General features: G+C 42.3%; 1 protein-coding gene across 1 annotated transcript; it reads left to right on the plus strand.

The window, feature by feature from the left end:
• The first annotated feature begins 6,848 nt into the window (after positions 1 to 6,848).
• Positions 6,849 to 14,515, plus strand: LOC124026365 (transcription cofactor vestigial-like protein 3). The gene is made up of 4 exons (XM_046339420.1): positions 6,849 to 7,601; positions 8,328 to 8,691; positions 11,528 to 12,100; positions 13,596 to 14,515. The coding sequence occupies exons 1-4, from the start codon at positions 7,479 to 7,481 to the stop codon at positions 13,631 to 13,633; spliced, it is 1,098 nt and encodes a 365-aa protein (XP_046195376.1). The 5' UTR covers positions 6,849 to 7,478; the 3' UTR covers positions 13,634 to 14,515.
• The last annotated feature ends 10,011 nt before the right edge of the window (positions 14,516 to 24,526 follow it).

A 24,526-nucleotide genomic window follows, 5' to 3' on the forward strand; every position in this document is an offset into this window, starting at 1 on the left:
GTAGCTGTCATCCAAACTGTAGCCTAAGTTTACATCAAATCAAATCAAATCAAATGTATTTATATAGCCCTTCGTACATCAGCTGATATCTCAAAGTGCTGTACAGAAACCCAGCCTAAAACCCCAAACAGCAAGCAATGCAGGTGTAGAAGCACGGTGGCTAGGAAAAACTCCCTACGGTAATACTGTCAAAGTACACAGTTACATTGACAACATGCCTAAACATTTTGACGACCTTGTTCATGAACAATGACTCAATGACTTATCATTCTGATGACACTGACATGATCATTGGCATGAATATTTACATTTCAGAGATGTACTAAGGATTTTTAGTGACTGACTAGGTTTAGAAACATATCTTGTCATGTCTTATCATATTATGTCTTGTTCCTGTTCTTTCTCTTCACTCTGTCTCCCTCTGCTGGTCGTATTAGGTTACCTTCTCTTTCTCTCCTCCAGCTGTTCCTCATCTCCTCTAACTACCTCGTTCACCCTTTTCCCACCTGTTCCCTTTTTCCCTCTGATTAGGTCTCTATTTCTCTCTCTGTTCCTGCTTCTTTCTTTGTCAGATTCTCGTTTGAGTTTCTCATGCCAGAAACAAACTATCGTCTCGTTTGCTTCATCCCTGTCCCGCCCCGTCCTGTCGGAATCTGCCTGGCAAGTGCATCCTGTACTCAGCTAACTGTCTTATCGTTTGTACTGTGTCCAGTTCATCTGATGCTACGTGAGATCAGGCACCACCGTTCCTCTACGACCCGCGCCTACCCAGAGAGGCCTGTCGCCGCTAACCCAGCTATTCTCCTCTGCTGCTAAGAAGGGGGCTCTTTTGTAATTATCAGAAGGACTTTTTGTTTTATTTGTCGCCCTCTCTGCGGGTTGTCTATTTTGCCATTATCTACATCTGAAGAGGATCTATGTCTTCCCTGTGTTTACATTAAAGGACTCTGTTTTTGAATACCGCTTTTGGGTCCTCACTCAAGTGCATAACATATCTATTGTATATTGCAATTTGTACAAATTGTTCTGAGGAATGCACTTATTATTTTGCACATGTTAGGGATAATGTGAAAAATGCACCAAAGCGACTGAGAAAAACTGTAATCAACCTTGGTTAAATCTACTGACTGGTAGTTACTACGTATAAGAGCCAAAATATTAATGTAAATGTTCAAATGAAAACTTGCAAAGAACACTGGTTAATATGTTGCTGCATGGGTAATTCCAGTAATATACTGTCCATTAGATTACAGTAACATGTTTGGTGCCGTACAATGGATTGCCGTGAAATGAATGACAGTAGCTGTACTGTCAAATAAATAAAAGTAACCTATTGTCCAATTGCAAGTTACTGTAGAATTTACATGAAATGTTTTACAGTGTAGGGTAGCCAGCTAGTGACAGTCTTAGGTTCAGAGGAGGTTACTGGGTGGAGGTCGGCTCTTTCTCGGTCCCAGCTTTGATGCACCTTAACTGTCTCCATCTTCTAGAGGGTAGCGGGGTGAACAGGCCGTGGCTCAGGTGGCTCAGGTGGCTCAGGTCCTTGATAATCTTGGCCTTGCTGTGACACCTGGTGATGTAGATGTCCTGGAGGACAGGCAGTGTGCCCTCGACGATGCGTTGGTCTGGCCGCACCACCCCCTGTAGAATCCTGCCATTGCGGGCGGTGCAGTCTTCGTACCAGGCGGTGATCCAGTGATCAGTATTAGTATGTTACAAAACCACTTTAATAACTACAGCTGTACTAATGGCTATTTAATTGGCTATTAATGTATTTCGCTCCCCTCTCCTCAGTCAGCACACTGACACATGAGTTTGTACTGTAGCTGGGTGATTACAGAGGTGATATGAACCATTAGAGCATCATGGTCATCAACATCATCAGGTGTTGTAGACAGACTCTGGAGAAACCTATAGAGGCAGGTGTTCTTCAGAAGGGATTAAAATAGAGCAACATCCATGTTACAAACTCCAGACTGCAGTTCTTATGATGAAGGAAGTCATCCTTATTAATCACGTATTACTACTAATAACACTCACAGGTACAGCTTATCACATTCAGCAGTTACTCACTACTAATGACTAGGATGGTAATTATGTCCAGTGATATGGCAACTACTGTACTGAAGAGAGACCGTAACGAAAAAAACATCTCACAATATGCTCTATTTGTTTTCTGTTGTGAATCAGAAATGTGTTTTCCACAAGGCTAAAGACAAGATTTTAGACCAAAACACTACAGCCCTCTGAGATCTAACCCAGTGGATGAGTTTCATTCTTTGAGCATAACATGGGCAGAAAACAAACAACTGTGTAACGAGTGCGCTGAGAGTCGGGACGCAAGTTCAGGGAGTGAGAGTTTTAATAAATAAAAGAAACAATGGACACGAACCACAAACAAAACACCGACATGAAAACAGAGTCAACAACACCTGAGTAAAGAACCAAGGGAGTGACAGATATAGGGGAGATAATCAAGGAGGTGATGGAGTCCAGGTGAGTGTCATGAGACAGAGTCAACAACACCTGAGGAAAGAACCAAGGGAGTGACAGATATAGGGGAGATAATCAAGGAGGTGATGGAGTCCAGGTGAGTGTCATGAGACAGAGTCAACAACACCTGAGGAAAGAACCAAGGGAGTGACAGATATAGGGGAGATAATCAAGGAGGTGATGGAGTCCAGGTGAGTGTCATGAGGCGCAGGTGTGCAAGACGATGGTGACAGGTGTGCGGGATAATCAGCGGCCTGATGACCTGGAGGCCTCAGAGGGAGTATACGTGTCAGCACCCCCTCCCCAATGCACGGCTCCAGCCGCAGGACGCCGTCAAAGGGGACGAACCTGAGGGATCAGGAGCGGACGGGTCACCCCTGCTGATGCACGAGAACCTGTCACGCCAGCTGAGGTACTGGAACCTGTCATGTCAGCTGGGGCGCGGGAACCTGACAGATCGGTAGAGGCAGCGGAGCCTGGCGATCCGGCTGAGGCATGAAAGCCCGACGTGCCGGCTGAGGCATGAAAGCCCGACGTGCCGGCTGAGGCATGAAAGCCCGACGTGCCGGCTGAGGCATGAAAGCCCGACGTGCCGGCTGAGGCAGGGGAGCCTGGCGATCTGGTTGAGGCATGAAAGCCCGACGTGCCGGCTGAGGCAGGGGAGCCTGGCGATCTGGTTGAGGCATGAAAGCCCGACGTGCCGGCTGAGGCATGAAAGCCCGACGTGCCGGCTGAGGCAGGGGAGCCCGGCAATCTGGTTGAGGCATGAGGGCCTGTAGCAGTTCCCGGACCCAACATCATTACTCTGACACAAAAAAATTAAATGTAAAAAAACACCCTGATACTTAGGTGAGGTGTTATTTTGTAACAAATGTGCTGAGAGTCGGGAAGCAAGTTTAGGGAATGAGTGTTTATTTTATTTATTTATTCACTCCCTCAACTTGCTTCCCGACTCTCAGCACATTTGTTACAAACTGCTTTTATCCTTGCATGTCCGCCTCCTCTAATCCCTGTGATTCTCCTCACCTCCCTTCTAAACATCCTCTAATAATAATCTCATTAAAGCGAGAAGAGGAGAGAAAGGAGAAGAGAGGATAGGATAGGAGAGAGTTGCACCTCCAGATGTGACTGAGACCCTGAGAGAAATGTGTTTAGTGAGAGACCCTGAGGACTGAAGCATCTGTGTGGGGTCTGTAGCTCTGTGTGTGTGTGTGTGTGTGTGTGTGTGTGTGTGTGTGTGTGTGTGTGTGTGTGTGTGTGTGTGTGTGTGTGTGTGTGTGTGTGTGTGTGTGTGTGTGTGTGTGTGTGTGTGTGTGTGTGTGTGTGTGTGTGTAACAATGCCTCACTTCCACAGCCCAAAGACACATCATCAAAACCTGCCTCTGACTATGCCACAGTTCCAGACCCAACACATCATCAAACCAGGACTGAATAATTCAGCTTCCATCTGCAGCGTGCAGCATCATCAAAGTGAATGGAACAGTTACCCCCTGTCTCAGCCTCAGCCCCTCACACAGCCTCATCATATCTGACAGCTACAGGGAATAGGGCTGAATCAGGAAATCAATAATATAACCACCATATTGTCTTTCCTAACTACTGCCCTGTCAGAATGGATCAAATGTCAAAAGCATAATGTGGCATACTAACTGTGTATGTGGAAGAGAGAGCTAGAGAGAGAGAAAGAGGTAAAGATTTTTTTGAAAGAAAATAGGGAGAGTGATAGAGCTTTGCCCCATAACCTGTATAGCTCTTATAGTCAATAATACACACAGGATTTGATGTTCCTACATCTCAGACGTGTGACCCCTTTTTCTAAAACTGGGGCAAAACAACACACACTGATATCAATAATAAATAATATCAAGATCGCATTCATTTATACATCACATACATAAGTTTGAGTATTACAGGGATTATAAAACAGCAGTATTAGGAACATTTAGACACTTTACACAGAGTCCGTCTGTAATGAGATGACCAGTGTGAATGAGCACCTCAGGATATACACACTGATATCTACACCCCTGAGTGTGTGTGCGCGTGTGTATGTGTGTGCACGTCATTTCTCCGTGTGTGCGTGTATGTGTGTGTGTAGGGCAGCTGCTCCTCCAGCGTGTATGAACAGCGTGGGACGTCAGGCTTCATCTTGGAACTCACTTGAGAGACAAGTGGACTCAGCGAACTCAGACATCTCTCTGTTATCTGTGGTCCTCTCATTATCCTGCTCTCCTCTACACTGAGGGTCTGAACCAGACCAGGCAGCGCCTGAATGTGCTCTGCAGGCTCACCTCTCTTCTCCAAAAAATATCCCCATAATAACCGTTATCATCATCACCATCATCCTCAGCAGCACTTCTGTTGTTTACAGCCTCTGATCTCTTCCCCTCTTCCCCTCCCCTCCCATCTCCTTCACTCTCTTCCCCTCTCCTCTCCTCCCCTCTCATCTCCTCTCCTCCCATCTCCTCTTCCCTCCCCTCCCCGCCTGTCTCTTCTCTCTTCCCCTCTCGTCTCCTCTCCTCTGCACATGCCATTCAAGAACAACTGTCTATACTCTACAAAACTGACACGGACACACCATCTACAGAGTTTGGGCTGAAATCACAGGCCAGGACCATTTACAATCTTTTTCAGGTCTATAGCTGGGAGCCTGGGACAGAAGAATCAGCCATGTGAGAAACACAAGGTTTACTCAGGGTCAGAAAGGAGTGGTGAGACCCACAGAGATCCTATTCAATTAAGTTATATGTAATTCTTTGGTGCAATTCTATGGTGAGACCTGTCGATCTGAGAGCAGTGATCTCTGTGATGTCACCAGCAGGTGGAAGCAGATCACTCATTGACATCTTCCACTGAGTTCCTCACTAGCCAAAGGACCAAAGACAGCTAAGGGACATGTTCCAAACCAAACCCTGGCCCCTTCACACAGGTTCTTATTATAGATCTAAGAGGAGTGGGTGTGTGGAAAAGCAATGTATTCCTGATTCCTATTCAAAATCTTTTGATTTGGAATTGGGAAGAGAATATCCTAGTCAGGTGAATGCAGTCAGTCAGTGTGGTTCAGTTCCTTGGTTCCACTGGTTTATTCAGTGAAGTATGAATATAGTTATATAAGTACATAATAATGTTGACATTCCTCTGTTACAGAATTTATGGGAGTCTTTTATACTGCAGTCTAACCTGCCTCTTTCTTTTTTCTCCCTTTGTTGGGGTCATGTCAGAACCTGCCAAGTTTACTGGAAAACTATGCCAAATGTTCTACTATAGGTTAGTGCACTCGATGGACTACACTCAATGGTTACACTACACTCGATGGATGGACTACACTCAATGGATACACTACACTCAATGGATACACTACACTCGATGGATACACTACACTGGATGGATAGACTACACTCAATGGATACACTACACTCGATGGATAGACTACACTGGATGGATAGACTACACTCGATGGATACACTACACTGGATGGATAGACTACACTCGATGGATGGACTACACTCAATGGATACACTACACTCAATGGATAGACTACACTCGATGGATAGACTACACTGGATGGATAGACTACACTCGATGGATACACTACACTCAATGGATAGACTACACTCGATGGATGGACTACACTCAATGGATACACTACACTCAATGGATAGACTACACTCAATGGATGGACTACACTCAATGGATGGACTACACTCAATGGATACACTACACTCAATGGATAGACTACACTCAATGGATGGACTACACTCAATGGATACACTACACTCGATGGATAGACTACACTCGATGGATAGACTACACTCAAATCAAATCAAATCAAATTTATTTGTCACATACACATGGGTAGCAGATGTTAATGCGAGTGTAGCGAAAGTCTTGTAATCTAACTAACAATTCCAAAACTACTGTCTTATACACAGTGTAAGGGGATAAGGAATATGTACATAAGGATATATGAATGAGTGATGGTACAGAGCAGCATACAGTAGATGGTATCGAGTACAGTATATACATATGAGATGAGTGTGTAGACAAAGTAAACAAAGTGGCATAGTTAAAGTGGCTAGTGATACATGTATTACATAAGGATGCAGTCGATGATGAAGAGTACAGTATATACATATGCATATGAGATGAATAATGTAGGGTAAGTAACATTATATAAGGTAGCATTGTTTAAAGTGGCTAGTGATATATTTACATCATTCCCCATCAATTCCCATTATTAAAATGGCTGGAGTTGGGTCAGTGTCAATGACAGTGTGTTGGCAGCAGCCACTCAATGTTAGTGGTGGCTGTTTAACAGTCTGAAGGCCTTGAGATAGAAGCTGTTTTTCAGTCTCTCGGTCCCACTGGGTTAAAATGACAATCAACATACAATGAAAGATAGTCTATGACACAATGCTGAATATTTACATTCACTTATCTGAAGATACTTACAATTACATTTCACTGAAACTCGAGGCCAAGTCTTTAGGTTTTATGCTTGGTATCTGTAGACCACGTTGTGACAACAGCTGATGTAAAACGGGATTTATAAAATGAAGTACATGTGATTGATTGAATGAATCTTCAAGTGGCAGCTACACTCATCATACCTCATCATACCTCTCCACTTCGAGCCGCGTGTATGAGTTCCATGGGCGTGTGCACGCAGAGTCCTATCCCTCCTCTCCCTCTATATACAGTACCGTTAAAACTTTCCTCCAATCAGTGTAGCTCTAATAACCAAGTGGAGTTTGTCCGGTAACTTTTGTTCACTTTCACTCGGGTTTGGTTTGGCACAGTATGAGGTGTTGGTCCTAGTGATTCGGTATTGTCTTTATGCAACCAGTTCCTTTCACCGACAGCATGCCTATTGTCACAGTCATGGTTTATATGGAAGCAGCGGTGGATGTGAGGATTACATCAGTTTGAGGAGCGCTGATCCAGGCTGTGTTTCTCTCTGAGCCCCTGACAGCGCCGTCTCAGCCATGAGTTGTCTGGATGTGATGTTTTACCAGAGTTATGGAGCTCACTATCTCCCTGCGTCTTCAGCAGCAGCGGCAGCAGCCTACAAAGCGGCATACTACCATCATCAACAGCACCAGCAGCAGGTGGGTATCCAGACACACTGCACTAAAATAGTTTGTAATATTTATCCAAAAATCATAATACTATGCTGTTTTAGTGTTCCCATAATTGTCCGGGTGCTTTAGGCACGAATACACTCCGTGCTGAAAGTTTTGGCCCGTCGCAGATGTCAGTTCACAGCGAAAAGTCCTGACTCCCGTGTACCACAGAACTCATAAAGTTACAATTCGAAAAGTTGAAGCGGTCATTTCTCGCCGTGCATTTCGAGCAGGTATAATGACTAGGATGATTCATCTCCTCGTTCCGTCAGAAGGGTGTCGGCTAATGACAACTCGTCACTGTCTCTCAGGAATGTTGATGATGATGGTTCTTTTGGAACGGCCACGAGCATTTTCATAGTTGACATACTTTCACCAGAACACACGCTGAGAAACACCCTACAACTTCTTGAATAAACTTCGGTCTGTAAAGATTATTCGTTTTCCTTTAAAATGGAGGTCATAGAAAATGGAAGTTTGTAACGGATAGTATGACTTTTAACAAGGGCATTGATGTAGGCTATTTTGTTCAGTGTATGTGGCACACACGTTTAATCATGTGGCTTGATCGTTGTGGCGCAAAATAGACAGACAGTTGTTGCTCTCATGGCTGAACCTTTGAGATGAATTTTTCGTACTTTAACCTTGTCTCTCGTGCTCTCTCTCTCTCTCTCTCTCTATTTCTCTCTTTCTCTCTTTCACTCTCTGTAGAAGAAGCTGGGTGTGTACAGCAGGATGCAGCAGGACAGCGAAGAGCAGCAGTGTCCAGGGGGGAGACAGCAACAGCAGCGTGGGGGAGGAGGGGGGAGACTGGCTGGGGAGCATTGGGTCCAACGGGGCCTGGAGGGTTCTGGGCTGAGGGGCTGTGGGGGTACTGGGAAGGACAACCAGCCTGCTGAGGCAGAGTACCTGAGCTCCAGGTGTGTTCTGTTCACCTATTTCCATGGTGACATTGGGGATGTGGTGGATGAACATTTCTCTAGGGCTCTGAACCAAACCAGTGCCTTCACTGGAGAGATGAAGACGTCTAGGACCACCCCCATGCACACCTCTGCCTCGGTTGGACTGTGGAAAGGTAGGAACACAGAGGGACTTTCATATCATTACTCATAGTTTTACTTATGTCATCTGAAAACAGTCTTATTCGTATTATCTTTCACTGTAACAAATTACTGTACATTTACAGCAAAAAAAGTTTTATACTGTAATTCTATATAGTACAGTACCTTAAAGATCAATGCAATTTTACAATAAAATACTGCATTACCTGTTCTACTGTATATTTACAGCAGAATACTGTGTTATGCTGCATAGTGGGGAAATGTTTTGGTTGGCAAAATAATGTATGGCTCATTAACATATTTCAAGGCAGGCCTTGTAAGAGGCTATATTTGTTGCACCCCTTAGTGAGAATGCTGTACCCCACAGAATACAGTACCATACCGTATTTGTTTTCATTTTTGTCTTGTAAATCTACAGTAATTTACTGGTCTCTGTGCCATCAGTCATTTACATAATTGATTTCCACCCCCACAGAATACAGTACCATACTGTAATTTTGGAGTGCCAAAACCATTTTGTGGGTGCATGGTATTGTTGTGGCTCATAAACACATTTGAGACTATACTTGTTGCACCTGTTAGTGAAAGTGCTGTAACAATTTAAGTGAAATGTGGTAGTAGTTTCCTAACAATGAAATGTATATAGGGGAAAGATCAGAGTGGCAGCAAGTCTCAAACTTTTAATGATTGAGTGTTTAGCCATGTCCTTTTGATCTGTTTCACCCTGTAGTCACTGCCAATTTAGAAGCCTTTTTTTAAGGCCTCTACAAGTGCAAGTGAAATAAAACACAAAATAGTCACTGGTATGCTGTAATATACAACTACCTAGCAGCCAACCTGCTTGCACTAATCCCATGTAATTACTAGTGATGTTACGCTTGATATTGGAGCTCCGAGGCATGTGTCAAAAGGGCTAAGCAGCTGACTTCGAAGCAGTGTGCCGATGCGTGTATCACTTTATCAGAAGCACGTCATCAATGACGTCTGACGCTTCGTTAGATGATGTGCTTTTTCACTCTTACTGACAGTTGTGGCTGCTTTGCGTGATGTATTGTTGTCTCTAACTTCTTGCCGTTTGTGCTGTTGTCTGTGCCCAATAATGTTTGTACCATGTTTTGTTCTGCTACCATGTTGTGTTTCTACCATGCTGTGTTGCTACCATGCTGTGTTGTCATGTGCTTCTGCCTTGCCATGTTGTTGTCTTAGGTCTCTCTTTATGTAGTGTTGTCTCTCTTGTTGTCATGTGTGTTCTGTCCTATACAGTGGGGCAAAAAAAGTATTTAGTCAGCCACCAATTGTGCATTTATATGGTATTTATTTTTAATCCCAGCCCCCTTCCCACAGGAGACCTTTTGCCTTTTGGTAGGCCGTCATTGTAAATAAGAATTTGTTCTTAACTGACTTGCCTAGTTAAATAAAGGTTCAATAAAAAATAAAACAAATAAATAGAATAAGCTGTCTTAAGCATCCTAAAAAATGCCATAGATTCCATTTTAGAAAAATAGTAAACTTGTTGGCAAAAAAGGGAAACATGATGTAAGATGCAAGCCTGGCAATCCATTAAAGCCAACGACTTACTGCTGCACGACAGAGTTTTGATGAAATCAGTAGAGGGGGAAAAACCTAGCTTATAATCACACGTTGCTATTTATTGCTGACCAGCAGAAGTCACTAATGTGCATTGCGAACAATTGTTTTCATTTGACAAGTCAGTTAAGAACAAATTCTTATTTTCAATGATGGCCTAAGAACAGTGGGTTAACTGCCTGTTCAGGGGCAGAATGACAGATTTGTACCTTGTCAGCTCAGGGGTTTGAACATGGAACCTTGCGGTTACTGGTCCAACGCTCTAACCACTAGGCTAATGACACGCCGATTAGTGAACCTATTTTCAACACAATTGTCTGGAAAGGAAGATTTGTTTCCGCATCACTAGTAATTACAGTAAAAAACTGGTTACAGTAGCATTTCCTTCGTTACAGTATTGTAGGCAAATTTTACAGTATCGTACTGCATCATTGCGCTGCATTTTTCTTTAAGTCACAGTAAGCTATTGGCACGTTACTGTGAAAATGACCGTATCACACTTTGCACTGCCAAAGATGGGCAAAGTTGTTTCCAGAAGTTATCTTGTTACAAATACAGGATATTTTGAAGATCAATGTATCCTTAACTACAACAACATTCCCAGTAATGGTTACAGAAACATTTTATTTGCTATGACTGTGATATGTGTTGTTTTTCTAGATCAATGTTAGATGAATGCACTGACTGTAATTCACTCTGGACAAGTGCATCTGCTAAATGACCAAAATGTAAATGTTTAAAATGTACATTTGCAAAGCACACTGCTGGGTATTATCCTAATGACATGGCCTTGTTTAGGGGTGGAGGTCATTATAATTATACCAAGCAGTGTGCCTAGCAAGTGTTAATTTTTACATTTAAATTTTGGTCATCTAGCAGATGCTTTTAACCAGAGCGCCTTGCAGTCAGTGTATTAAAATTAGGGTAAATAAGAATATACCACAGTCACAGCAAGTAAAGAGATAGCTACCTGCACTGTAAGTCTGCAACAGTATACTAACCACTGTTCTTCCAGTAATTCTGCTGTAAATTCTAGAAATATAGCATGTTACTATAGTCAGGTGTTCCAGTAATATGCTGTGCATTTGTTACAGTAAATTTCCTGTAAATCTACAGTAATTTACTGACTTCTGTGCTGCCAGTAATTTACTGTAAATTTACATTTTACTGTTACTTTTTATCTAGAATTAATACAATTACATGGTAGAAACTTGTGTCCATAACAACCTCTTCTCATACAAATGACCTTCCTCCCTCTCACAGACAGTGTATCTCTCTCGGAGGCCCAGTGTGGTTCCCTGTCCTCCTCTCTGTGGGGTGGAGGTTACCCGTCCCAGACCAGCCCCTGTCTCTCTGTCCACCCAGACTTCTCCCCCAGCCCAGCAGCCTTCCATGCCCCAGACAGTGCGCTGTGGACGGGCCACGTTCTGCCCCAGCCCAGCCTCCCTCATACAGCCTCTCTCCCAGACCCCTGGGCCTACAGCCGCAACCCTCAGACCTCCGCCAGCTACACACACGCCCACAATGTCTACACACACCCTCACACACACATGCACCCCCACCACACCCACCCGGTCATACATCCCCACCCGTCCCATGACCCAGGCCTAGACCCCAGGTTCAGCCCTCTGCTCCTGCCTGGTGTGAAGACTCAGAGCCCCCTAGCCCACAGCCCTGCTGGACATAGCACACACAGTAACACACACAGCAGCCAGAGCCCAGGGATACACAGTGGTGTGAAGATAGAGGTTGAGCAGGCCAGCCCCAACCCCCCCACCCTGACCCCCTCAGCCTGGCCCGCAGCTCTACACACACCCTTGGATACCTACAACTCAGGTAAGCCCCGGACTTGGAGCATTCATACACACACATGCACTCTCTCTCTTGTATGTCTGCCAGTGGTGGTCAGTGCCATTTAAGAAGAGGGATGATTTTTCTTTCATCCGCATGGCCTTATTGTTATTACAGCATATTGAATGGCTGTCATTCATATTCCATTCACCCAGTTCGATGTAACATCGATAGGTTTAGGCTACTACATGATACTTGAATTTTTCTGCTACAACCTAGCCTATGAATACAAGTTTTTTTTAAAGTAGGTACACACAGGTTAAGAGAAAATTGAGGTGACAGACAGTGACACATGGACAGACACATTAAATACTGCCTTGCACACTCTTGCCTGAATCTATCTGATTTAGTGTGTAATCATTAGTCCAACAGTTGTACATTCTGTTCCGTTTACAACAGAATCTGTGAAATGAAAACCCCCCGATAACATGTAAACACAGTTCACTTTCATAGTCGCCATGTTGTATTCTTTCTCCTCTCACCTTTTCCCTTTGCTTGAGGACTTCAATGCACAACACATCAGCTGAATGTGTCCAGGTGAAAACCCTTTCCATGCCAAATCATAACCGCTACACACAGCCTACATCATTGTCACCATATTATCCAAATTAACGTCATAGTCAACATAGCTACAATTATGCAGTAACATTACAGTGTGCAGTCAGTAAGCAGTTGAATAAGCACTTTAGCAGTTACACTGGTGGCAATACATTTGTAAAACCAAAAGCTTACCTTGAATTGTAAGAGTTCCAGTGTTGTGCTAGATAGGCATAGCCAGCTAGCAACATAGCATCCCTCTATTTGAGCCGGGTGTTTGAGTAGGTTAAACTAGCTAGCTAGCTGCATTTGCTAGCAAAGTAAAATTGAAAATAAATGACTAAATATCTCTCTCTCTCTCTGTCTCTTGCTTCTCCTTAATTTTTCAAATTAATTTGTTAAAAACTGTTCAACTATTGTCTTTTTCTCTATTTGTAAACTACTCACCACATTTGATGCACTGCGATGCTAGCTAGGTAGCTGTAGCTTATGCTTTATGAACTAGTTTCATTCTTTGATCCTTTAATTGGGTGGACAACATGTCAGTTCATGCTGCAAGAGCTCTGATTGGAGGACGTTCTCTGGAAGTTGTCATAATTACTGTATAAGTCTATGGAAGGGGGTGAGAACCATGAGCCTCCTAAGTCAATGTACCCAGAGGAGGACGGAAGCTAGCTGTTATCTGGCTACACCATTATGCTACCCTACAGAGTGCTGTTGAGGCTACTGTAGACCTTCATTTCAAAACAGTGTGGTTGAATCAATTATTTTGTGACATGTGAATATATTTAGTACAGTTTAATCTAAAAAGGAGAACTTTTTAAATGTTTTACTATTTTTATTTTTATGAAATTCACTGAGGAGCCTCCACTGATGTCTACATGCATGCTACGTTTTTGTTTAATCTAAAAGTTGATGTTGTGCTCTCTCACGCTCTCATCAGGTCTGGATCAGGACAAAGTCAATACTGTTTGGTTCTGAGAGAGAGGATATGACATCACTGTGACATCACCCTGGCACTGAGCTGTGACCAGCTCTAACAGAACCCCCTGGAACCACAACACATTTTCTGTGTACTCACTCTCAAGTAGAAGACTCTCCACTCACTAGAAAAAGTCCAGGGTGGGTTTACAGATGTAGGATCTTAATTTGATCATTCTTTTATTGATGAGAATTTTAGTGCAAAGCAGGAAATGCAAACTTATAGAGTATTTCAGTTTTAAAAAGGCTTCTAAAGTTTGTAATTTCCACTTTGAAGTTTTAGACTTAATTTTCCCTAATACATGAAATGTATAAACCCCTACAAAAATGTCAATTTATTATAAGCCACATAATAATTCACATTTCCTGTTGCTGCAGGATTATTTTACTGCTGTAGCAAACTTTCTCAAATTAAGATCCTACATCTGTAGGTCTCTTAGAAAGCACTCTGGAGAAGCCTAGACCACTCTCCATGCCTCACACCACACCAGGGATACTTCTGATCACTTCTTGGCCAAATATTTTTCAAATTTGTACCAAAAGTATTAGCTGGCTGTTTCGGACCTAATATACCACATGATCGTTCTGTTTAAAGAACTTAGTTTGTGGGAACACTGCTCAGCCAAGCCTCTTTCTGATATTTTTTTTTTACTTTGTGCTATGTGTGTAACTATGTGTGTAATTGACTGTAATATATTTTGTATATAGTACTTTGATTTGATGTGATTGTCATTTCCTTAAAGTCTTTGATTGTTGCTAATTGTTTTTCACCAACCCTGTGTTGTCATGTTGCCTAGTGTTCTATATGTGCGGAGAAATCATGTAATTACTGATGTGTAATAAATTGCTAAGTTCTATTGGCAAACATTTCCTCATCTTTAAGAACTGACTCAAAGTATCTTATTTTGTATCAGATAATTGGACATCACTCAGCATGGTTTAGCAATGACCTGCCCATAGGGAAAAGTAATATATGGCAATACACTCAGTTGACAATTTATTAGGACAACCCTTTGCCTCCAGAACAGCCTGAATTCTTTGGGGCATGGAAACGTTCCGGAATTGTTATCAAGGGACCTAACATGTGCCAGGAAAAAAATTCCCCACACCATTACACCACCACCACCAGCCCTTACCGTTGACACCAGGCAGGAGGGGGCCATGCTGCTTATGCTAAATCCTGACTGCCATCAGCATGACACAACAGGAACCGAGATTTGTCGGACGAGGCAATGCTTTTCCATTCCTCAATTGTCCAGTGTTGGTGACGGCGTACCCACTGGTACTGCTTTGTCTTGTTTTTAGCTGATAGGAGTTGAACCCGGTGTGGTCATTTGCTGCAAAAGCACATCTGTGACCAGGAGCAATGATTTGTGTGTTCTGAGAAACCTTTCTGCACACCACTGTTGTACTGTGCTGTTATTTGCCTGTTTGTGGCCTGCCTGTTAGCTTGCACAATTTTTGCCATCCTCCATTCTCCTTCGACTTCTCATCAACAAGTTGTTTTCACCCACAGGACTGCTGCTGACTGGATGTTTTTTGTTTGTCGCAGCATTCTCGGTAAACCCTAGACAATGTCGTGTGTGAAAAGCCCAGGAGGCCGGCCTGTTCTGAGATACTGGAACTGGTGCATCTGGCACCGACGATCATACCACGCTCAAAGTCTCTTAGGTCACTTGTTTTGCCCATTCTAACGTTCAGTCAAACAGTAACTGAATGCCTGGTGGTGTACCTAATCAACTGTGTGTATATTACTTAAACTCACATATGTGGATACATATACAAGATATGGCCATTTTCATATGTGATATTTATGCCTTATATACACTTACAGTGCATTTGGAAAGTATTCAGACCCCTTGACTTTTTCTAAATTTTGCTACGTTACAGGCTTATTCTAAAATGGAATAAATATTTGTTTTCCCTCATCAATCTACAGACAATACCCCATATGACAAAGCATAACGAGTTTTTAGATATATTTGAAAATAAAAAAAATAAAAAATGTAATTATTACATTTACATAAGTATTGAGACCCTTTACTCAGTACTTCACCTTTGGCAGCGATCGAGGCTTCTTGAGTATGACGCTACAAGCTTGGCACACCTGTATTTGGGGAGTTTCTTCCATTTTTCTCTGTAGATCTTCTCAAGCTCTGTCAGGTTGGATGGGGAGCGTCACTGCACAGCTATTTTCAGGTCTTTCCAGAGATGTTAAATTGGGTTCAAGTCCTGGCTCTGTCTGGGCCACTCAAGGACGTTCAAATACTTGTCCCAAAGCCACACCTGCATTGTCTTGGCTGTGTGCTTAGGGTCGTTGTCCTGTTTGAAGGTGAACCTTCACCTCAGTCTGAGGTCCTGAGCGCTCTGGAGCAGGTTTTCATCAAGGATCTCTGTTCTTTTCTCTGTTCATCTTTCTCTTGAACCTGACTAGTCTCCCAGTCCCTGCCCCTGAAAAACATCCCACAGCATGATGCTGCCACCACTCTGCTTCACCATAGGGATGGTGCCAGGTTTTCTCCAGACGTGATGCTTGGCATTAAAATCTAATCAAAATCAGTTCAAATAGTTCAATCTTGGTTTCATCAGACTAGAGCATCTTGTTTCCCATGGTCTGAGAGTCCTTTGGGTGCCTTTAAAAATAAATCTAACTCCAAGAGGGCTGTCGTGCCTTTTACTGAGGAGTGGCTTCTGTCTGGCCACTCTACCATAAACGCCTGCTTGGTGGAGTGCTACAGAGATGGTTGTCCTTCTGGAGGGTTCTTCCATCTCCACAGAGGAACTCTGAAGCCATGTCAGAGTGAACGTCGGGTTCTTGGTCATCTCCCTGACCAAGGCCCTTCTCCCCCGATTGCTCAGTTTGGCTGGGTGGCCAGCTCTAGGAAGAGTCTTGGTGGTTCCAAACGTCTTCCATTTAAGAATTATGGAGGCCACAGTGTTCTTGGGGACCTGCAATGCTGCAGAAATGTTTTGGTACCGTTCCCCAGATCTGTGCCTCGACACAATCCTGTCTCAGAGCTCTACGGACAATTCCTTCGACCTCGTGGCTTGGTTTTTGCTCTGACATGTACTGTCAAATATGCCTTATGGAACAGCAGGGACTGTGATGCAACACAAAAATAGGCACAGACACATGCATCCACCCCAGGAAGAGTAGCTTCAAATACAACTGTGGGACCTTATATAGACAGGTGTGTGCCTTTCCAAATCATGTCCAATCAATTGAATTTACCACCGGTGGACTCCAATTAAGTTGTAGAAACATCTCAAGGATGATCAATGGAAACAGGATGCACCTGAGCTCAATTTCAAGTCTCATAGCAAAGGGTATGAATACTTATGTAAATAAGGTATTTCTGTTAAGTTTTTTATATAAATTTGCTAACATTTCAAAAAAACTGTTTTCACTTTGTCATTATGGGGTAGATGGATGAGGGGGGAAATGTATTTAATCTATTTCAGAATAAGGCTGTAACAAAGCAAAATGTGGAAAAATTCAAGGGGTCTGAATACTTTCTGAATGCATTGTATATAGTATGTGCATATATGTGACACGTAGTATTAAAAAGTTTATTACATATGTGCCTTATATGTCACAATACATGTTAACAATACAGTTGAAGTCGGAAGTTTACATACACCTTAGCCAAATACATTTAAACTCAGTTTTTCACAATTCCTGACATTTAATCCTATTAAAAATTCCCTGTTTTAGGTCAGTTAGGATCACCCCTTTATTTTAAGAATGTGAAATGTCAGAATAATAGTAAAGATAATTATTTATTTTAGTTTTTATTTCTTTCATCACATTCCCAGTGGGTCAGAAGTTTACATACACTCAATTAGTATTTGGTAGCATTGCCCTTTTGGCCCATTCCTCCTGACAGAGCAGGTGTAACTGGGTCAGGTTTGCAGGCCTCCTTGCTCGCACACACTTTTTCAGTTCTGCTCACAAATTTTCTATAGGATTGAGGACAGGGCTTTGTGATAGCCACTCCAATTCCTTGACTTTGTTGGCCTTAAGCCATTTTGCCACAACTTTGGAAGTATGCTTGGGGTCATTGTCCATTTGGAAGACCGATTTGTGACCAAGCTTTAACTGTCTTGAGATGTTGCTTCAATATATACACATAATTTTCTTCCCTCATGATGCCATCTATTTTGTGAAGTGCAGCAGACTCTCCTGCAGCAAAGCAACCCCACAACATGATGCTGCCACCCCCGTGCTTCACAGTTGGGATGGTGATCTTCAGCTTGCAAGCCTCCCCTTTTTCCTCCAAACATAACGATGGTCATTATGGCCAAACAGTTCTATTTTGTTTTATCAGACCAGAGGACATTTCACAAAAAAGTACGATCTTTGTCCCCATGTGCAGTTGCAAACCATAGTCTGGCTTTTTTATAGTGGTTTTGGAGCAGTGGCTTTTTCCTTGCTGAGTGGCCTTTCGGGTTATGTCGAAATAGGACTTTTGTACCTGTTTCCGCCAGCATCTTCACAAGGTCCTTTGCTGTTGTTCTGGGATTGATTAAAAAAATATTTATACAAATATTTTTTTAAATGCCTTCCTCACCATCTTAAATAAGCATGCCCATTCAATAAATTTAGAACCAGGAACAGATATAGCCCTTGGTTCTCTCCAGACCTGACTGCCCTTAACCAACACAAAACATCCTATGGCGTTCTGCATTAGCATCGAACAGCCCCCGTGATATGCAACTTTTCAGGGAAGTTATAAACCAATATACACAGGCAGTTAGAAAAGCCAAGGCTAGCTTTTTCAAGCAGAAATTTGCTCCCTGCAACACAAACTCAAAAAAGTTCTGGGAGACTGTAAAGTCCATGGAGAATAAGAACACCTCCCAGCTGCCCACTGCTCTGAGGCTAGGAAACTCTGTCACCACCGATGAATCCACTATAATTGAACATTTCAATAAGCATTTTTCTACGGCTGGCCATGCTTTCCACCTGGCTACCCCTACCCGGTAAACTGCACTGCACCCCACACAGCAACTCGCCCAAGCCTTCCCCATTTCTCCTTCTCCCAAATCCAGTAAGCTTATGTTCTGAAAGAGCTGCAAAATCTGGACCCCTACAAATCAGCCGGGCTAGACAATCTGGACCCTTTCTGGTAATGGGTGCACCTTTGCCACGCTCAAGGTCCTAAACGATATCTTAACTGCCATCGATAAGAAAGAATACTGTGCAGCCATATTCATTGACCTGGCCAAGGCTTTTGACTCTGTCAATTACCACATCCTCATAGGTAGACTCAATAGCCTTGGTTTCTCAAATGATTGCCTCGCCTGGTTCACCAACTACTTCTCTGATAGAGTTCAGTGTGTCAAATCGGAGGGTCTGTTGTCCAGGCCTCTGGCAGTCTCTATGGGGGTGCTACAGGGTACAATTCTTGGGACGACTCTCTTCTCTGTATACATCAATGATGTCGCTCTTGCGGCTGGTGAGTCTGATCCACCTCTACGCAGACGACACCATTCTGTATACATCAGGCCCTTCTTTGGACACTGTGTTAACAACCCTCCAGACGAGCTTCAATGCCATACAACTCTCCTTCCGTGGCCTCCAACTGCTCTTAAATGCAAGTAAAACTAAATGCGTGCTCTTCAACTGATCGCTACCGCCTGTTCAGCATCACTACTCTGGACGGTTCTGACTTAGAATATGTGGACAACTATAAATACCTAGGTGTCTGGTTAGACTGTAAACTCTCCTTCCAGACTCACATCAAACATTCCCAATCCAAAGTTAAATCTAGAATTGGCTTCCTATTTCGCAACAAAGCATCCTTCACACATGCTGCCAAACATACCCTTGTAAAATTGACCATCCTACCAATTCTCGACTTCGGCGATGTAATTTACAAAATAGCCTCCAATACCCTACTCAATAAATTGGATGCAGTCTATCACAGTGCCATCCGTTTTGTCATCAAAGCCCCATATACTACCCACCACTGCGACCTGTACGCTCTTGTTGGCTGGCCCTCGCTTCATACTCGTCGCCAAACCCACTGGCTCCAGGTCATCTACAAGACCCTGCTAGGTAAAGTCCCCCCTTATCTCAGCTTGCTGGTCACCATAGCAGCACCCACCTGTAGCACGCGCTCCATTTACATTTACATTTAAGTCATTTAGCAGACGCTCTTATCCAGAAGGTATATCTCTCTCGCCACCCCCAAAACCAATTCTTCCTTTGGCCGCCTCTCCTTCCAGTTCTCTGCTGCCAATGACTGGAACGAACTACAAAAATCTCTGAAACTGGAAACACTTATCTCCCTCACTAGCTTTAAGCACCAGCTGTCAGAGCAGCTCACAGATTACTGCACTTGTACATAGCCCATCTATAATTTAGCCCAAACTACCTCTTCCCCTACTGTATTTATTTATTTTGCTCCTTTGCACCCCATTATTTTTTATTTCTACTCTGCACATTCTTCCACTGCAAATCTACCATTCCAGTGTTTTACTTGCTAAATTGTATTTACTTCACCACCATGGCCTTTTTTTGCCTTTACCTCCCTTATCTCACATCATTTGCTCACATCTTATATAGACTTATTTTTCTACTGTATGTTTGTTTTACTCCATGTGTAACTCTGTGTTGTTGTATGTGTCGAACTGCTTTGCTTTATCTTGGCGAGGTCGCAATTGTAAATGAGAAATTGTTCTCAACTTTCCTACCTGGTTAAATAAAGATGAAATAAATATGAAATAAAATGTGCACTTTTCTCACTGAAGTACGTTCATCTCTCGGAGGCAGAACGCGTCTCCTTCCTGAGCGGTATGACGGCTGTGTGGTCCCATGGGGTTTATACTTGCATAGTATTACAGATTACTATGTACAGATGAACGTGGTACTGTCAGGCGTTTGGAAATTGCTCCCAAGTATGAACCAGACTTGTGGAGGTCTACAATTTGTTTTCTGAGGTCTTGGCTGATTTCTTTCAACTTTTCTATGATATCAAGCAATGAGGGCCTGAGTTTAAAGGTAGGCCTTGAAATACATCCACAGGTACACCTCCAATTGACTCAAATGATGTCAATTAGCCTATCAGAAGCTTCTAAAGCTGTGACATAATTTTCTGGAATTTCCCAAGCTGTTTAAAGGCACAGTCAATTTAGTGTATGTAAACTTCTGACCCACTGGAATTGTGATGCAGTGAATTATAAGTGAAATAGTCTGTCTGTAAACAGTTTTTGGAAAAATGACTTGTGTCATGCACAAAGTAGATGTCCTAACTGACTTGCCAAAATTATAGTTTGTTAATTAACAAGAATTTTGTGGAGTGGTTGAAAAACGAGTTTTAATGACTCCAACCTAAGTGTATGTAAACTTCCGACTTCAACTGTATATAACTGTTGGGTGGGGAGATGTCAGGGCCTACACCATATAAACGGAGTTGATAAGAAACCACACAATTACCTCAGAGGAGCTATAAATCAATAAATTCATACCAGAGTTTTAACTTCGCCATTTTGTCTTATGTTATTCTATGGACTAGCCAGTTTAGCCGCAAACCCAGTAATCTCAATGTCAAGATCGCTAACAGTTTTCACACAATAAATTTAAGCTTTTAAACTTTACAATTTCAACATAAAATGCAAGTATCACTCAGCTAACCCTTTCTACTCTACACCACATACCTGTTTAATAACAGAACAAAGAAAAAGGAGACAGGAGGAGAAACTATTGCATGCTGATCACACCGCTCGCATCGCGTTTATAAGCGTTGCAAAATAAATGTACACGTACATGTTATTTAATAATTGCACCCACACGCCAACGAGCATCTGCATTGCCAAGTGCTAAAATAGAAATAAGTTATACTTGTGACGCTGAACGCGGTGCAAGTCCTGCCTCTCCCATCTCCTCAATGGTTTATAGAAGCAGATACCCACATGCCATCTCCTCATTGGTTATACCCACGTGGGTGATTGAAATATGAACTGAGGTCGGTCGGTCGTGGTAATACACGCTATTATGAGGATAGATGCCAATCGCCATATAAAATCCAAAGAAGATGACTAGAAACGATTCGGTTGACCGTTTTATGTGTGAATTAATTGTTGGAGTAGAGGACCTTGTGCATTTCAGGTAAAATAACAACTCAATGTTTATATCCCAGGACAAATTAGCTAGCTACAGCAAGCTAGCTAAATAGGACAATTTAGCTAGCAACTGCAAGCTAGCTAGCTAAATTGCCATAAATGCTTAATGCTTTTCTACCTGTCCCCAAATTAATATAATTGGTTCAGAGTTTGTTTTGATATTTCAACCTGCGTGTTGTGATCGCGTTTGGTGTGAGGGGACAAAATCAGTTTGCACACGATGGCACGTGCGCGCCGTCCAGTTTGGGCATGGTGTTAGAGTTGTCACAGGCGTCTTCTTTGAGTGATGTTGAGGAGGGGACACGCAACCCGCTGTGCTCGCGCTCCTAACGAGCCCCCTGCTTAACAATTCCCAATGGAAATCCTTGGAGGACTCAGCCCAAAATAATTGTGGATTACAACCAATGACATACTTGTCACGCCTTGGTCTTAGTATTTTGTGTTTTCTTTAATTATTTGTTCAGGCCAGGGTGTGACATGGGTTTATTGTATTGTCGTATTTGTTTTTTTTGTAGGCATTGGGATTGTGGTTGATTAGGGGTGTGTCTAGTATAGGCTTGGCTGCCTGAGGCGGTTCTCAATCAGAGTCAGGTGATTCTTGTTGTCTCTGATGGGGAACCGTATTTAGGTAGCCTGAGTTTCACTGTGTATTTCGTGGGTGATTGTTCCTGTCTCTGTGTAGTTTCACCAGATAGGCTGTAATTAGGTTTCACGTTCCGTTTGTTGTTTTTGTATTTGTATAGTTATTTCATGTGTCACCTTTTTCTTTAAAGTCATGAGTAACCACCACGCTGCATTTCGGTCTGACTCTCTTTCTACAAACGAAGAACGACGTTACAATACTGTATATAAACCTTTATACACATAATTAATTACAACCATATCCAGTCATTTATTACAACGACAATATCTAAACCATGTTTTACAAAACAATGTGATTCCATAACCTTATGGGCAGCCACAACTATAGTATACAAAAATAAACATTCATACTTAGATAGGCATCTGTGCGTTTTCAAAACTTTAAAATGATAGAACCTACAATAGTTGTCTATACCATCTCAATCTAATCTCAAAATGAGATGGTAAGTATCATCTATACAAGAAACAACAAAGTAGTCAATCTCCCTATGTGTGAGATTTAAGTATATATTTAAAGGTATAAATGCATTACACTAAAATAACTAATGTTCTGAGAACATTTTACCTGATGAATGGGGTGTGTGAGATTTATATATTTTTATTAAAATACATGATCATATATTTTTTCATATATGTTACATTTATATATGAGTTTTAAAATAAACGGTGTCCAATTGGCCCAGCGTCTTCCGGGTTTGGCCTGGGCAAGCCGCCATTGTAAATAAGAATTTGTTCTTAAATGACTTGCCTAGTTAAATAAAAAGGGATATTCAATGTTTGCCTTTCTACTTTTTTATCCATGCGAGTCATTAGAAAACCTCCCTGGTCTTTGTGGTTGAATTAGTGTTTAAAATTCACTGCTTGACTGAGGGATCTTACTGATAATTGTATGTGTGGGGTATGGAGATGAGGTAGTCATTCACAAATCATGTAAAACACTATTATTGCAATTTATAATGTGACCTTTTTAGGACATTTTACTCCTGAACTTATTTAGGCTTGCCATAACAAAGGGGTAGAATACTTATTAACTCAAGACATTTCCATTTTGATTTTTTATTAATTTGTACAAATTTCTAAAACATAATTCCACTTTGACATTATGGGGTATTGTGTGTAGGCCAGTGACAAAACAATCTACATTTAAACTATTTTAAATGCATGCTCTAAACACAACAAAATATGGAAAAAGTCAAGGGTTGGGAATATTTTCTGAAGATACTGTATGCCCATTTATTACTTTTTTGTATGGGTGTAGGACAGCCATGAACGTCTTCTCAGGAATCCACCTACATTACAAAGTCTAGAAAATTCTCAGAGATTATGGAAATGAACCTACACCATCCAAGGTTTCAGTCTCATACTCAGACAATTGTTGAAGATACCATGACATGTCCGTCGCCTGTCTGGTACTCTAGACCATACTTAGGTATCTATTTCCTGTTTCTTGTCTGGACAGGAAGTCCGCCAGTGAGAGGAGCAGACATCACACGCACAAAAACCACTCCCAATTGCACACACTGCAGACATGTCTTCATGCATAGTTAACCTCTTGGAGGTCAACCCTAATCTACTCCTCTTTAAGGAATGTATGGAGCACAAGCTGCTGTATGTGCTGTAGTGTGAAATCAACTTTATTTTGGAAAATAACAGCTTTAAAAATGTCAGCGTAACTCTGGTGGCAAGACTGGCATTATTCTTTTTCATGACGGACAGCTGTGTGTGTGTCTGCACGTGTGTGTAGAATGTGTGTGTGTGTGCGTGTGTGTGTGTGTGTGAGTGAGCTATCTAACCAGGTGGTCTGTGTTCATCTAACATTCCAGTCTCACCCTGAACTTAAGGATCCAGCTACATGCTTGAGCATGTTGTTTTCTTTGCTGCTTAATGTGCTGACAAACAGAAATAAAACTGATGATCATGACAGTGAGGCTCTGAGTCCCTCTAGTCCCACTCTGCTTTAGATGAGGAGGCCTCTCCTGGTGTAGTGAGGGCCTGTAGAGCACCATGATTACTGGGTCATTCTACAAAATGAGTCCCTTTCGCGTCCCTTTGATATTTTAAGTAGAAATTGTGCCATTTATTATAGACCACAGGGAAAATGCAATACATGTTGGTTTGGGAAAT

The sequence above is a fragment of the Oncorhynchus gorbuscha genome, linkage group LG01, assembly GCF_021184085.1.
Source record: "Oncorhynchus gorbuscha isolate QuinsamMale2020 ecotype Even-year linkage group LG01, OgorEven_v1.0, whole genome shotgun sequence".
NCBI lineage: Eukaryota > Metazoa > Chordata > Actinopteri > Salmoniformes > Salmonidae > Oncorhynchus > Oncorhynchus gorbuscha.